General features: G+C 50.3%; 1 protein-coding gene across 1 annotated transcript in view; it reads left to right on the top strand.

Annotated features, from left to right (window-relative positions):
- Nucleotides 1–10,114: 10,114 nt before the first annotated feature.
- Nucleotides 10,115–16,384, top strand: part of LOC137353646 (corticotropin-releasing factor receptor 2-like) — a 119,074-nt gene continuing 112,804 nt past the window's right edge. The window contains exon 1 of the mRNA XM_068020000.1: nucleotides 10,115–10,166. Coding sequence (XP_067876101.1) covers nucleotides 10,115–10,166 — 52 coding nt within the window. The remainder of the gene's footprint in view (nucleotides 10,167–16,384) is intronic.

Here is a 16,384-nt window from a genome sequence, read left to right as displayed (position 1 = left end):
TGGTGTTGATGTGGATGAACAGTCTCAGTAACAATAGCCCTGGTGTTGATGTGGATGAACAGTCTCCAAAAAAATAGCCCTGGAGTTGATGTGGATGAACAGTCTCAGGAACAACAACCCTGGTGTTGATGTGGATGTACAGTCTCAGTAACAATAGCCCTGGTGTTGATGTGGATGAACAGTCTCAGGAAAAATAGTCCTGGTGTTGATGTGGATGAACAGACTCAGGAATAGTAGCACTGGTATGATGTGGATGGACAGTCTCAGTAACAATAGCCATGGTGTTGATGTGCATGAACATTCTCAGGAACAATAGCCCTGGTGTAGATGTGGATGAACAGTATCAGGAACAATAGCACTGGTGTTGATCTGGATGGACAGTCTCAATAACAATAGCACTGGTGTTGATGTGGATGAACAGTCTCAGTAACAATAGCCCTGGTGTTGATGTGGTTGAACAGTATCAGGAACAATAGTCCTGGTGTTGATGTGGATGAACAGTCTCAGGTACAATAACCCTGGTGTTGATGTGGATGAACAGTCTCAGTAACAATAGCCCTGGTGTTGATGTGGATGAACAGTCTCAGCAACAATAGTCTTGGTGTTAATGTTGATGAACAGTCTCAGGTACAATAGCCCTGGTGTTGATGTGGATGAACAGTCTCTGGAATAATTGCACTGGTGTTGATGTGGATCGACAGTCAAGGGAACAGTATCCCTGGTGTTGATGTGGATGAAGAGTCTCAGGAGCAATAGCCCTGATGTTGATGTAGATGAACAATCTCAGGACAATAATCCTGGTGTTGATGTGGATGAACAGTCTCTGGAATAATTGCACTGGTGTTGATGTGGATGGACAGTCTCAGGAACAATATCCCTGGTGTTATTGTGGATGAACAGTCTCAGATACAATAGCCCTGGTGTTGATGTGGATGAACAGTCTCCAAAAAAATAGCCCTGGAGTTGATGTGGATGAACAGTCTCAGGAACAATAGCCCTGGTGTTGATGTGGATGAACATTCTCAGTAACAATAGCCCTGGTGTTGATGTGGATGAACAGTCTCAGGAATAATAGTCCTGGTGTTGATGTGGATGAACAGTCTCAGGTACAATCGCCCTGATGTTGATGTGGATGAACAGTCTCAGGAACAATAGCACCGGTGTTCATTTGGATGAACATTCTCGGGAACAATAGCCCTTTCTTTAGCAAACAGGGTTAAGGAATATCCCAAAGCCTTTTATTCATCTGTAAGGAGCAAGAGGGTAACTGGAGAGTGAATTTGCCCACTTAAGGACAAAGGAGGAAAGTTATGTGTGGAGTCAGAGAAAATGGGTGAGATTCTAAACGAGTACTTTGCATCGGTATTCACCGAGGAGTGGGACATGAAGGATGTTGAGGTCAGCAACAGATGTTTGATTACTCTCGGTCAAGTCGGCATAAGGAGGGAGGAAGTATTGGGTATTCTAAAAGGCATTAAGGTGGACAACTCGCCAGGTCCGAATGGGATCTATCCCAGGTTACTGTGGGAAGCGAGAGAGGACATAGCTGGGGCCTTAACAGATATCTTTGCAGCATCCTTAAACACGGGTGAGGTCCCGGAGGACTGGAGAATTGCTAATGTCGTCCCCTTGTTTAAGAAGGGTAGCAGGGATAATCCAGGTCACTATAGTCCGGTGAGCCTGACGTCAGTGGTAGTGAAGCTGCTGAAGAAGTTACTGAGGGATAGGATCTATTCTCATTTGGAGGAAAATGGGCTTATCAGTGATAAGCAACATGGTTTTGTGCAGGGAAGGTCATGTCTTACAAACTTAATAGAATTCTTTGAGGAAGTGACAAAGTTGATTGATGAGGGAAGGGCTGTCGATGTCATATAAATGGACTTCAGTAAGGCGTTTGATAAGGTTCCCCATGGTAGGCTGATGGAGAAAGTGAAGGCGCATGGGGTCCAAGGTGCACCAGCTAGATGGATAAATAACTGGCTGGGCAACAGGAGACAGAGAGTAGCAGTGGAAGGGAGTTTCTCAAAATGGAGACGTGTGACCAGTGGTGTTCCACAGGGATTCGTGCTGGGACCACTGTTGTTTGTGAGTTGGGCAGAGAAATGGCAGTTGGAGTTCAATCAGGGTAAATGCGAGGTGATGCATTTTGGAAGATCCAATTCAAGAGCGAACTATACAGTAAATGGAAAAGTCCTGGGGAAAATTGATGTGCAGAGAGATTTGGGTGTTCAGGTCCATTGTTCCCTGAAAGTGGCAACGCAGATCAATAGAGTGGTCAAGAAGGCATACGGCATGCTTTCCTTCATCGGACGGGGTATTGAGTACAAGGGTTGGCAGGTCATGTTACAGTTGTATAGGACTTTGGTTCGGCCACATTTGGAATACTGCGTGCAGTTCTGGTCGCCACATTACCAAAAGGATGTGGATGCTTTGGAGAGGGTGCAGAGGAGGTTCACCAGGATGTTGCCTGGTATGGAGGGTGCTAGCTATGAAGAGAGGTTGAGTAGATTAGGATTATTTTCATTTGAAAGACGGAAATTGAGGGGGGACCTGATTGAGGTGTACAAAATCATGAGAGGTATGGACAGGTTGGATAGCAAGAAGCTTTTTCCCAGAGTGGGGGATTCAATTACTCGGGGTCACGAGTTCAAAGTGAAAGGGGAAATGTTTCGGGGGGATATGCGTGGAAAGTTCTTTACGCAGAGGGTGGTGGGTGCCTGGAAAGCGTTGCCAGCGGAGGTGGTAGATGCGGGCACGATAGCGTCTTTTAAGATGTATCTAGACAGATACATGAATGGGCAGGAAGTAAAGAGATACAGACCCTTAGAAAATAGGCCTCCTGTTTAGATAGAGGATCTGGATCGGTGCAGCCTTGGAGGGCCGAAGGGCCTGTTCCTCTGCTATAAATTTCTTTGTTCTTTGTTTGTTCTGGGCCAATGCTGTTACTCTCTCACTGACTGGGGGCGAGGCCAATGTTGCAACTTACTGATTGACTGGCGACGGGGCCAATGCTGTATCTCTCTCACTGACTGGGGTCGAGGCCAATGCTGTAACTCACAGACTGACAGGGGGTGAGGCCAATTCTGTCACCCACTGACTGACTAGGGGCGGGGTCAATGCTGTCAATCACTGACTGAATGGGGGGGAAGCCAAAGCTGCAACTGAATGATTGACTGGGAGCGGGGCAAATGCTGCAACTCACTGACCGACCGGGGGAGGGGTCAATGCTGCAACTCATTGACAGATTGGGGGTGAGGCAAATGCTGTCACTCACTGACTGACTGGGGGCGGGGCCAATGCTGTAACTCATTGACAGATTGGGGGTGAGGCAAATGCTGTCACTCACTGACTGACTGGGGGCGGGGCCAATGCTGCAACCCACCAATGGAAGGGCGGCAGGTACAAGCTGCAACTCACAGACTGCTCGGGGCCGTGGCCAATACTGCAATTCACTGACTGACTGGGAGCGAGACCAATGCAGCAACTCACTGATCGACCAGGGGCGGGGACAATGCTGCCACTCACTGACTGACAGGGGGCAAGGACAGTGCTGCAACTCACTGAATGAATGGTGGCGGGGCAATGCTGAAACTCACTGAATGACTGGCAGCGAGACTAATGCTGTAGCTCACTGACTGACTCGCGGCGATGACAATTTTGGATCTCATTCGCTGATTGGGGGCTGGGGAAAATGCTGAACCTCAATCACTGACTGGGGGTGAGGCCAATGCTGTAAATCACTGACTGTCTCGGGGTGAGGCCAATGCTGTAACTCACTGATCGACGGGGCGGGGACAATGTTGTAACACATTGACTGACTGGGTGCGAGGCCAATGCTGTAACTCACACACAGACTGAGGGCGAGGCCAATGCTCTCTCTCACTGACTGACTGGCGGTGAGGCCAATGCTCTCTCTCACTGACTGACAGACGGTGAGGCCAATGCTCTCTCTCACTGACTGACAGACGGTGAGGCCAATGCTGCAACTCACTGACTGACAGACGGTGAGGCCAATGCTGCAACTCACTGACTGACAGACGGTGAGGCCAATGCTGCAACTCACTGACTGACAGACGGTGAGGCCAATGCTGCAACTCACTGACTGACAGGGGGCGAGGCAAATGCTGCAACTCACTGACGGACGGGTGGCAGGTCCAAGCTGTGACTCACAGACTGAGCGGGTCCGAGGCCAATGCTGTAACTCACTGACTGGCAGGGGGCGAGGCCAACGCTGTAAACTCACTGACTGATTGGGGGCGAGGTTAATGCTGTAAATCACTCACTGACCGGGGGCAAGTCTAATCCTGTAAATCACTGACTGTTTGGGGTCCGGGCCAATGCTGTAACTCTCTCACTGACTGGGGACGAGGCCAATGTTGCAATTCACTCACTGACAGGGGGCGAGGCCAATGATGTAACTCACTGACTGATGGGGGGGAAGCCAATGCTGCAACTCACCAACGGAAGGGCGGCAGGTACAAGCTGTGACTCACAGACTGAGCGGGGCCGAGGCCAATACTGTAATTCACTGACTGACTGGGAGCGAGGCCAATGCAGTAACTCACTGATCGACCATGGGCAAGGACAATGCTGTAACTCATTGATTGACTGGGGGCAGGTCCGAACTGAGAATCATAGACTGAGCGGCGCCAAGGCCAATGCTGTAACTCACTGACTGGCAGCAGGGCCAATGCTGCAACTCACTCACAGACTGAGGGCGAGGCCAATGCTCTCTCTCACTGACTAACTGGCGGTGAGGCCAACGCTGTCACTCACTGATTGACTGGGGGTGAGGGCAATGCTGTAACTCTTTCACTGACATGGGGCAATGCCAATGCTGCAACTCACTGACGGACGGGTGGCAGGTCCAAGCTGTGACTCACAGACTGAGCGGGTCCGAGGCCAATGCTGTCTTCACTGACTGACTGGGGGCGGGGCCAATGCTGCAACTCACTGACTGGCAGGGGGCGAGGCCAAAGCTGTCACTCACTCAATGACAGAGGGCGAGGCTAATGCTGCAACACACTGAATGTGTGGGGCGGGGCCAACGCTGTAACTCACTGACTGACCGGGGGCGAGGACAATGCTGTCAGTCACTGACTGACTGGGAGTGGGGCCGATGCTGTAACTAACTGACTGATCGGGAGCGGGGCGAATGCAGCAACTCACAGACTGACTTGCAACTGGGCCAATGCTGTAACTCTCTCACGGACTGGGGGCGAGGCCAATGTTGCAACTTACTGACTGACTGGCGACGGGGCCATTGCTATCACTCTCTCACTGACTGGGGGCGAGGCCAATGCTGTAACTCACTGACTGACTAGGGGCGGCGTCAATGCTGCAAATCACTGACTGAATGGGGGGGAAGCCAATGCTGCAACTGAATGATTGACTGGGAGCAGGGCCAATGATGCAACTCACTGACCGACTGGGGGAGAGGCCAATACTGGAACTCATTGACAGACTGGGGGCGAGGCAAATGCTGCAACCCACCAACGGAATGGCGGCAGGTCCAAGCTGTAACTCACAGACTGATCGGGGCCGAGGCCAATAATGTAATTCACTGAGTGACTGGGAGCGAGGCCAATGCAGCAACTCACTGATCGACCGGGGGCGGGGACAATGCTGTCAGTCACTGACTGACTGGGGGCGGGGCCAATGCTGCAACTCACTCTCTGACTGGGGGCGGGGCCAATGCTGCAACTCACTGACTGACAGGGGGCAAGGACAGTGCTGCAACTCACTGAATGAATGGTGGTGGGTCAATGCTGAAACCCACTGACTGACTAGGGGCGGGGCTAATGCTGCAACTCACTGACTGATTGTGGGTGAGGGCAATGCTGTAATTCACTGACTGACTGGGCCTGAGGGCAACGCTGTAACTAACTGATTGACTGGGGGTGAGGGCAATGCTGTAACTCACTGACTGATTGGGGTGTGTGGGCAATGCTGTACCTCACTGACGGACGGGGGTGAGGGCAATGCTGCAACTCACTGAATGACTGGTGGTGAGTGCAATGGTGTAATGCACTGACTGACTGCGGGTGAGGGCAATTCTGCAAATCACTGACTGACTGGGGGTGAGGTCAATGCTGCAACTCACTGACTGATTGGGTGGGAGGGCAACACTGGAACTCATTGACTGACCACGGGTGAGGGCATTGCTGTAACTACTGACTGATTGGGGGGTGAGGGCAATGCTGTAACTCTCTGACTGATTGGGTGTGAGGGCAATGCTGTGCACACTGACTGATTAGGGGGTGAGGGCAATGCTGTAACTCACCGACTGATTTGGGGTCAGGGCAATGCTGTATCTCACTGAATGACTGTGGGTGAGGGCAATGCTGTAACTCACCCACTGACTAGGGGTGAGGGCAATTCTGTAACGCACTGACAGACTGGATGTGAGGGGAGTGCTGCAACTCACTGACAGACTGGGGGCGGGGCAAATGCTGTAACTCACAGACTGATTGGGGGTGAGGGCAATGCTGCAACGCACTGACTGACTGGGGGAGAGGGCAATGCTGTAACTCACTGACTGACTGGGGGTGAGGGCAATGCTGCAACTAACTGACTGACAGGGGATGAGGCCAATTCTGTCACTCACTGACTGACTAGGGGTGGGGTCAATGCTGCAATTCACTGACTGAATGCCGGCGGAAGCCAATGCTGCAACTGAATGATTGACTGGGACCGGGGTCAATGCTGCAACTCACTGACGGACTGGGGGCGGAGACAATGCTGCAACTCATTGACGGACTGGGGGCGGAGACAATGCTGCAACTCACTGAATGACTGGGGGTGGGGCCAATGCTGTAACTTACTGAGTGACTGGGGGTGATGGCAATTCTGTAACATACTGACTGAGTATTGGTGAGGGCAACGCTGTAACTCACTGACTAACTGGGCGTGAGAGCAATGCTGTAACTCATTGACTGACTGGGCATGAGGGCAATGACGTAACTCACTGAATGACTGGGGTTGAGCGCAATGCTGCAACTCACTGACTAATTGGGGGTGAGGGCAATGCTGTAACTCATTGACTAACTGGGCGTGAGGGCAATGCTGTAACTCACTGACTAACTGGGCGTGAGGGCAATGTTGTAACTCACTGACTGACTGGGCATGAGGGCAATGACGTAACTCACTGAATGACTGGGGTTGAGCGCAATGCTGCAACTCACTGACTAATTGGGGGTGAGGGCAATGCTGTAACCCATTGACTGACTGGGGGTGAGGGCAATGCTGTAACTCATCGACTGACTTGTTTTGAGGGTAATGTTGCAGCTCACTGAATGACTGGGGTGAGGGCAATGCTGCAACTCACTGACTGACTGGGGGTGAGGGCAATGTTGCAGCTCACTGACTGGCTGGGGTGAGGGCAATGCTGCAACTCACTGACTGACAGGGGGTGAGGGCAATCCTGCAACTCACTGACTGACTGGGGGTGAGGGCAATGCTGCAACTCATTGACTGACTGGACGTGAGGGCAATGCTGTAACTCACTGACTGACTGGGCATGAGGGCAATGACGTAACTCACTGAATCACTGGGGTTGAGCGCAATGCTGCAACTCACTGACTAACTGGGGGTGAGGGCAATGCTGTAACCCATTGACTGACTGGGGGTGAGGGCAATGCTGTAACTCATCGACTGACTTGTTTTGAGGGTAATGTTGCAGCTCACTGACTGACTGGGGTGAGGGCAATGCTGCAACTCACTGACTGACTGGGGGTGAGGGCAATGTTGCAGCTCACTGACTGACTGGGGTGAGGGCAATGCTGCAACTCACTGACTGACAGGGGGTGAGGGCAATCCTGCAACTCACTGACTGACTGGGGGTGAGGGCAATGCTGCAACTCACTGACAGACTGGGCGTGAGGGCAATTCTGTAACTCACTGAGGGACGGGGGGGTGATGGCAATTCTGTCACATACTGACTGAGTTTTGGTGAGGGCAGACTGATGGGGGGGTGAGCGCAATGCTGTAACTCACTGACGGACTGGGCGTGAGGGCAATGCTGCAACTCACTGACTGACTGGGGGAGAGGGCAATGCTGTAACTCACTGACTGACTGGGGGTGAGGGCAATGCTGCAACTAACTGACTGACTGGGGGAGAGGGCAATGCTGTAACTCACTGACTGACTGGGGGAGAGGGCAATGCTGTAACTCACTGACTGACTGGGGGTGAGGGCAATGCTGCAACTCATTGACTGACTGGACGTGAGGGCAATGCTGTAACTCACTGACTGACTGGGCATGAGGGCAATGACGTAACTCACTGAATGACTGGGGTTGAGCGCAATGCTGCAACTCACTGACTAACTGGGGGTGAGGGCAATGCTGTAACCCATTGACTGACTGGGGGTGAGGGCAATGCTGTAACTCATCGACTGACTTGTTTTGAGGGTAATGTTGCAGCTCACTGACTGACTGGGGTGAGGGCAATGCTGCAACTCACTGACTGACTGGGGGTGAGGGCAATGTTGCAGCTCACTGACTGACTGGGGTGAGGGCAATGCTGCAACTCACTGACTGACAGGGGGTGAGGGCAATCCTGCAACTCACTGACTGACTGGGGGTGAGGGCAATGCTGCAACTCACTGACTGACTGGGCGTGAGGGCAATTCTGTAACTCACTGAGGGACGGGGGGTGATGGCAATTCTGTCACATACTGACTGAGTTTTGGTGAGGGCAGACTGATGGGGGGGTGAGCGCAATGCTGTAACTCACTGACGGACTGGGCGTGAGGGCAATGCTGCAACTCACTGACTGACTGGGGGAGAGGGCAATGCTGTAACTCACTGACTGACTGGGGGTGAGGGCAATGCTGCAACTAACTGACTGACTGGGGGAGAGGGCAATGCTGTAACTCACTGACTGACTGGGGGAGAGGGCAATGCTGTAACTCACTGACTGACTGGGGGTGAGGGCAATGCTGCAACTAACTGACTGACTGGGAGTGAGGGCAATGCTGCTACTCACTGACTGACTGGGGTTGAGCGCAATGCTGTAACTCACTGAATGACTGGGGGTGAGGGCCATGCTGTAACTCACTGAGTGACTGGGGGTGATGGCAATTCTGTAACATACTGACTGAGTATTGGTGAGGACAATGCTGTAACTCACTGACTGACTGGGCGTGAGGGCAATGCTGTAACTCATTGACTGTCTGGGTGTGAGGCCAGTGCTGCAACTCACTGACTGACTGGGGGCGAGGCCAATGCTGTAACTCTCTCACTGACTGGGGTGGGGCCAATACTGTAACTTCCTGACTGATCAGGGCGGGGCTAATACAGCAACTCACTGAATGATTGGCAACGGGGCCAATGCTGGAATTCTCTCACTGACTGGGGGCGAGGCCAATGTTGCAACTCACAGACTGACAGGGGGTGAGGCCAATTCTGTCACTCACTTACTGACTAGGGGTGGGGTCAATGCTGCAATTCACTGACGGACTGAGGGCGGAGACAATGCTGCAACTCACTGACGGACTGGTGGCATATCCAAGCTTTGACTTACAGACTGAGCGGGGCTGAAGCCAATTCTGGAACTCACTGACGGACGGGTGGCAGGTCCAAGCTGTAACTCACAGACTGAGCGGGGCCGAGGCCAATCCTGTCATTCACTGACTGACTGGGGGCGGAGCCAATGCTGCAACTCACTGACTGGCAGGGGGCGAGGCCAAAGCTGTCACTCACTCAATGACAGAGGGCGAGGCTAATGCTGCAACACACTGAATGTGTGGGGCGGGGCCAACGCTGTAACTCACTGACTGACTGGGGGTGAGGGCAATGCTGTAGCTCACTGATTGAATGGGCGTGAGGGCAATGCTGTAACTCACTGACTGTCTGGGTGTGAGGGCAGTGCTGCAACTCACTGACTGACTGGGGGTAAGGTCAATGCTGCAACTCATTGACGGTCTGGAGTGACGGCAATGCTGTAACTCACTGACTGATTAGGAGTGAGGGCAATGCTGTAACTCACTGACTGAATGGGAGGTGCGGGATATGCTGTTACTCACTGACTGAATGTTGGACCTGGGGGTATATGTGCACAAATCATTGAAGGTGGTAAGGCAGGTTGAGAAAGCGATCCTGGGCTTTCGAAATATGAGCAGAGAGCACATGAACAAGGAACATATGATAAACCTGTATATCCCTGGTTTGGCCTCAACTGGAGTATTCTGGGCACCACACTTTCGGAAGGATGTTAATGCTTTAGAGAGGGTGCAGAAAAGATTCACGAGAATGGTTCCTGGGATGAGGGACATCAGTTGCATAGATAGATTAGAGAAGCTGGGTCTGTTCTCCTTGGAGAAGCGATTAAGAGGGGATTTGATGGAGGAGTTCAAAATCATGAGGGATCTGGAAAGAGTAGATAGGGAAAAATTGTTCCCATTGGCGGAAGGAACCAAAACCAGAGGGCACCAATTTAAGGTGATTGGAAAAAGAGGCAACTGCGACATGAGGAAAAAGTTTTTTTATGCAGCAAGTGGTTAGGATCAGGAAAGCACTGTCTGAGAGTGTGGTGGAGGCAGATTCAATCAAGGTCTTCAAAAGAGAACTGGATAATTATCTGAAGAGATTTGCAGGGCTAAATGGAAAAGACAGGGAAGTGGGACTAGGTGAGTTGCTCTTGCAGAGAGCTGACATGGACACAATGGGCTGAATGGCCTCCTCCTATGATGTAACCATTCTATGATTCAATGATTGTTTGTGTTCTCCTTACAACTTGTTTTCCTACCTATCTTTGTATTGTCAGAAAATGTGGCTACGATACACTTGGTCCCTTCATTCAAATCATTAATACAGATCGTAAATAGTTGAGGCCCCGTCACTGATCCCTGTGGCACTCCACTAGATCACTAGATACAGTTTGCCAACCTGAACTGATTCTAGTATTTTCCCAATGACAGACGTCAGGCTAACTTGCCTATAGTTTCCTGCTTTCTGTCTCCCTCCTTTCTTTAATAAAGGTGTTACATTTGAGGTTTTCCAATCCACTGGGACCTTTCCAGAATCTAGGGAATTTTGGATGATTACAACCAATGCCTTCACTATCTCTGCAGCCACTTCCTTTAAGACCTTAGGATGCAGACCATCAGGTCCAGGTGACTTGTCAGCCTTTAGTCCCAATAGTTTTCCTAGCATTTTTTCTCTAGTGATAGTGATTGTTTTACGTTCCTCGCTGCCATTTGCCTTTTGACCAAGAGGGTCATTGTAAGAATGTGAATGCTGGAAAATCAGTGCTGGATGGTCAGTACCAGAGTGTCAGTGCTGGAGGATCAGAGTTGGGGTGATGGGGTGGGTGGGGGAGGTGGTCAGTGCTGGAGGGTCAGAGCTGGGGTGATGGGGTGGGTCGGGGAGGTGGTCAGTGCTGGATGGTCAGTGCTGGAGGGTCAGAGCTGGGGTGATGGGGTGGGTGGGGGAGGTGGTCAGTGCTGGATGGTCAGTATCAGAGGGTCAATGTGAGAGGGTCAGCACTGCAGGGCTAGCACCGGAGGAGCAGGACTGGAGATTGAGTAGTGGAGGGACAGTCCCGCAGGGTGCATGCCAGTGGGTCCGTGCCAGAGGGTCTGTATCAGAATATCATGGCCTGAGGGACAGTGCCAGATCATCAGTGCAGGAGGGTTACAGTTGAAAGGTCAGCTCTGAAAGGTCAGTGCAGAGGGAGTGTGCCAGTGCTCAGTGTTGGAGGAGCAGAGCGAATCATAGAATGGTTACAGTAGAGCAGGAGGCCAGTCTGCCCATCGAGTCCAGGCCGGCTCTCTGCAAGAGCCACTCACCCTGTAGATCTAAAAATGCTTTGTCTTCAGATAATTATTCAATTCTCTTTTGAAGGCCTAAATTGAATCTGCCTCTACCACACTCTCAGGCAGTGCATTCCAGATTCTAATCACTTGCTGCCTAAAAATGTTTTTCCTCATGTCATTGTTGCTTCTTTTGCCAGTGACCTTAAATCGGTGTCCTCTGGTTCTGGACCCTTCCGCCAATGGGAACAGTTTATCTCTATCTACTCTGTCCAGACCCCTCATGATTTTGAACCTCTCTATCAAATCTTCCCTTCTCCAAGGAGAACAGCCCCAGCTTCTCCAATCTCTCCACATAACTGAAGTCCCTCATCCCAGGAACATTCTCGTGAATCTTTTCTGCATCCTCTCTAAAACCTTAACATCCTTCCAAAAGTGTAGTGCCCAGAATTGGACACAATACTCCAGTTGAGGCCAAACCAGGGATTCATACAGGTTTATCATAACTTCCTTGTTTTTATACTCTGTGCTCCTATTTATAAAACACAGGATCCAATATACTTTATTTACCGCTTTCTCAACCTGCCCTGCAGCGTTCAATGATTTGATCATATATACTCCCCATTTAGAATTGTGCCCTTTATTTAATATTGCCTCTCCTTATTCTTCCTACTAAAATGAATCACTTCATACTTTTATCCATTAAATTTCACCTACCCTTTGTTTGCCCACTTCACCAGCCTGTCTATGTCCGATTGAAATCATTCACTATCCTCATCACAGTTCACAATACTTCCACATTTTGTGCCATCAGCGAATTTTGAAATTGAGAGCCAGTGCGGGAGGGTCAGTGATATTGGGTCAGTGTGGGAGGGTCAGTGATATTGGGTCAGTACGGGAGGGTCAGTGATATTGGGTCAGTGCGGGAGGGTCAGTTTTCGAGGGTGAGTGCAGAAGGGTCAGTGCGGGAGGGTCAGTGATATTGGGTCAGTGCGGGAGGGTCAGTTTTCGAGGGTCAGTGCGGGAGGGTCAGTGATATTGGGTCAGTACGCGAGGGTCAGTGATATTGGGTCAGTGCGGGAGGGTCAGTTTTCGAGGGTGAGTGCAGGAGGGTCAGTGCGGGAGGGTCAGTGATATTGGGTCAGTGCGGGAGGGTCAGTTTTTGAGGGTCAGTGCGGGAGGGTCAGTGATATTGGGTCAGTGCGGGAGGGTCAGTTTTCGAGGGTCAGTGCGGGAGGGTCAGTGATATTGGGTCAGTGCGGGAGGGTCAGTTTTCGAGGGTCAGTGCAGGAGGGTCAGTGGTACAGGGTCAGTGGTACAGGGTCAGTGATATTGGGTCAGTGCCGGAGGGTCAGTGCCAGAGGGTCAATATGGGAGGGTCAGTGCCAGAGGGTCAGTGCCAGAGGGTCAGTGCAGGAGGGTCAGTGCTCGAGGGTCAGTGCCCGAGGGTAGGTGCCCGAGGGTAAGTGCCCGAGGGTCAGTGATATAGGGTCAGTGATATCGGGTCAGTGATATCGGGTCAGTGCGGGAGGGTCAGTGCGGGAGGGTCATAGAAACACAGAAAATAGGAGCAGGGGTAGGCTATTCGGCCCTTCGACCCTGCTCCGCCATTCATTATGATCATGGCTGATCATCCAACTCAATAACCTGTTCCTGCTTTCCCCCCATACCCTTTGATCCCTTTTGCTCCAAGAGCTATATCTAACTCCTTCTTGAAAACAAACAATGTTTTGGCCTCAACTGCTTTCTGTGGTAGCGAATTCCACAGGCTCACCACTCTCTGGGTGAAGAAATTTCTCCTCATCTCAGTCCTGAAAGGTTTATCCCGTATCCTTAGACTATGATCCCTGGTTCTGGACTCCCCCACCATCAGGAACATCCTTCCTGCATCTACCCTGTCAAGTTCTGTTAGAATTTTATAGGTTTCTGTGAGGTCCCCCCTCATTCTTCTGTACTCCAGCGAATATTATCCTAACCGACTAAATTTCTCCTCATACGTCAGTCCCGCTATCCCAGGAATCAGTCTGGTAAACCTTTGCAGCACTCCCTCTATAGCAAGAAGATCCTTCCTCAGATAAGGGGACTAAAACTGCACACAATTAACACCGTAGCCTCACAGCTCCAGTGACCCGGGTTCGGTTCTGGGTACTGCCTGTGCGGGGTTTGCAAGTTCTCCCTGTGACCGCGTTGGTTTCCGCCAGGTGCTCTGGTTTCCTCCCACAGCCAAAGACTTGCAGGTTGATAGGTAAATTGGCCATTGCAAATTGCCCCTAGTGTAGGTAGGTGGTAGGAGAATGGTGGGGATGTGGTAGGGAATATGGGATTAATGTAGGATTAGGATAAATGGGTGGTTGTTGGTCGGCACAGACTCAGTGGACCAAAGGGCCTGTTTCAGTGTTGTATCTCTCTAACTCTAACAATATTCCAGGTGTGACCTCACCAAGGCCCTGTATAATTGCAGCAAGACATCCCTGCTCCTGTACTCGAATCCTCTCGCTATGAAGGCCAGCATACCGATTGCCATTTTTACTGCCTGTTGCATCTGCATGCTTACCTTCAGCGACTGGTGTACGTGAATACCCAGGTCTCGTTGCATATTTCCCTCTCTCAGTTTATAGCCATTCAGATAATAATCTGCTTTCCTGTTTTTGCTACCAAAGTGGCTAACCTCATATTTATCCACATTATACTGCATCTGCCATGCATTTGCCCACTCACTCAACCTGTCCAAATCACCCTGAAACCTCTCTGCATCCTCCTCACAACTCGCCCTCCCACCCAGTTTTGTGTCATTGGCAAATTTGGAGATATTACATTTAGTTCCCTCATCTAAATCATTAATATATATTGTGAATAGCTGGGGTCCTAGCACCGATCCCTGCGGTACCCCACTAGTCACTGCCTGCCACATGGAAAAAGACCCGTTTACTCCTACTCTTTGTTTCCTGTCTGCCAACCAATTTTCCATCCATTGCAATACACTACCCCCAATCCCATGCACTTTAATTTTACACGCTAATCTCTTATGTGGGACTTTGTTGAAAGGCTTCTGAAAGTCCAAATAAACCACATCCACTGGCTCCCCCTCATCAACTCTACTCATTTCATCCTCGAAGAATTCCAGTAGATTTTCAAGCATGATTTCCCTTTCGTAAATCCATGCTAACTCTGTCCGATTCTACCACTGTTCTCCATGTGCTCTGCTATAAAATCTTTTATAATGGACTCTAGAATTTTCCCTACTACTGACATCAGGCTGACTGGTATAGAATTCCCTGTTTTCTCTCTACCTCCCTTTTTAAATAGTGGGGTTACATTAGCTACCCTCCAATCTGTATGAACTGTTCCAAAGTTTATAGAATCTTGAAAGATGACCACCAATGCATCCACTTCCTTCAGTACTCTGGGATGTAGATTATCAGGCCCTGGGGATTTATCGGCCTTCAATCCCATCAATTTCTCCAAAACACTTTCTCTACTAATACTGATTTCCTTAATTTCCTCTCTCTCACTAAACCCTGTGTTTCCCAACATTTCTGGTATGATATTTGTGTCCTCCTTTGTGAAGACAGAACCAAAGTATTCATTTAGTCGGTCAGCCATTTCTTTGTTCCCCATAAAAAATTCCCCTGTTTCTGACCCTAAGGGACCTACATTTGTTTTCACCAATCTTTTTCTCTTCACATACCTATAGAAACTTTTACAGTCAGTTTTCTTGTTCCCCGCAAGCTTGCTCTCGTACTCTATTTTCTCCTTCTTAAGCAATCCCTTGGTCCTCCTTTGCTGAATTCTAAACTGCTCCCAATCCTCAGGTCTGTTATTTTTTCTGGTGAATTTATATGCCTCTTCCTTGGGTCTAATGCTATCTCTAATTTCCCTTGTAAGCCATGGTTTGGCTACCTTTCCCGGTTTACTTTTGCGCCAGACAGGAATAAACAATTGTTGCAGTTCATCCATGCGCTCTTTAAATGTTTGCCATTGCCTATCCACCGTCATCCCCTTAAGTAACGTTTCCCAATCCATCATAGCCAACTCGCGCCTCATACCTTCGTAGTTTCCTTTATTAAGATTCAGGACCCTTGTCTCAGAATCAACTACGTCACTCAGCATCTGGATGGGTCAGTGCCGGTGGGTCAGTGCTCAAGGGTTAATGCGGGAGGGTCAGTGCTGGATGGTTAATGCGGGAGGGTCAGTGCCCGAATGTCAGTGATGCAGAATCAGTGCCGGAGGATCAATGTGGGTGGGTCAGTGTCGGAGGGTCAGTGATATGTATGTTTTCAAGAAGGAGTTAGTTATAGCTCTTGGGGCGAAAGGGATCAAAGGATATGGGGGGAAAGCGGGAACAGGTTACTGAGTTGGATGATCAGCCATGATCATAATGAATGGTGGAGCAGGTTCGAAAGGCTGAATGGCCTACTCCTGCTCCTATATTCTATGTTTCTATGTTTCTATATAAAGTCAGTAGTGCAGGGTCAGTGACATCGGGCCAGTGCTCGAGGGTCAATGCTCGAGGATCAGTGCTGGAGGGTTAGTGATATAGCGCCAGTGTTTTAGTGAACAAATCTGGGCCATCCCACCAGTAATACTGAGATCGCTTTCCAGGGAAGTTCGAGTCTTGTTTGGCTTTGAC

The sequence above is a fragment of the Heterodontus francisci genome, chromosome 3, assembly GCF_036365525.1.
Source record: "Heterodontus francisci isolate sHetFra1 chromosome 3, sHetFra1.hap1, whole genome shotgun sequence".
Taxonomy (NCBI): Eukaryota; Metazoa; Chordata; class Chondrichthyes; order Heterodontiformes; family Heterodontidae; genus Heterodontus; species Heterodontus francisci.
This window is presented reverse-complemented; position numbering and strand designations above follow the sequence as displayed.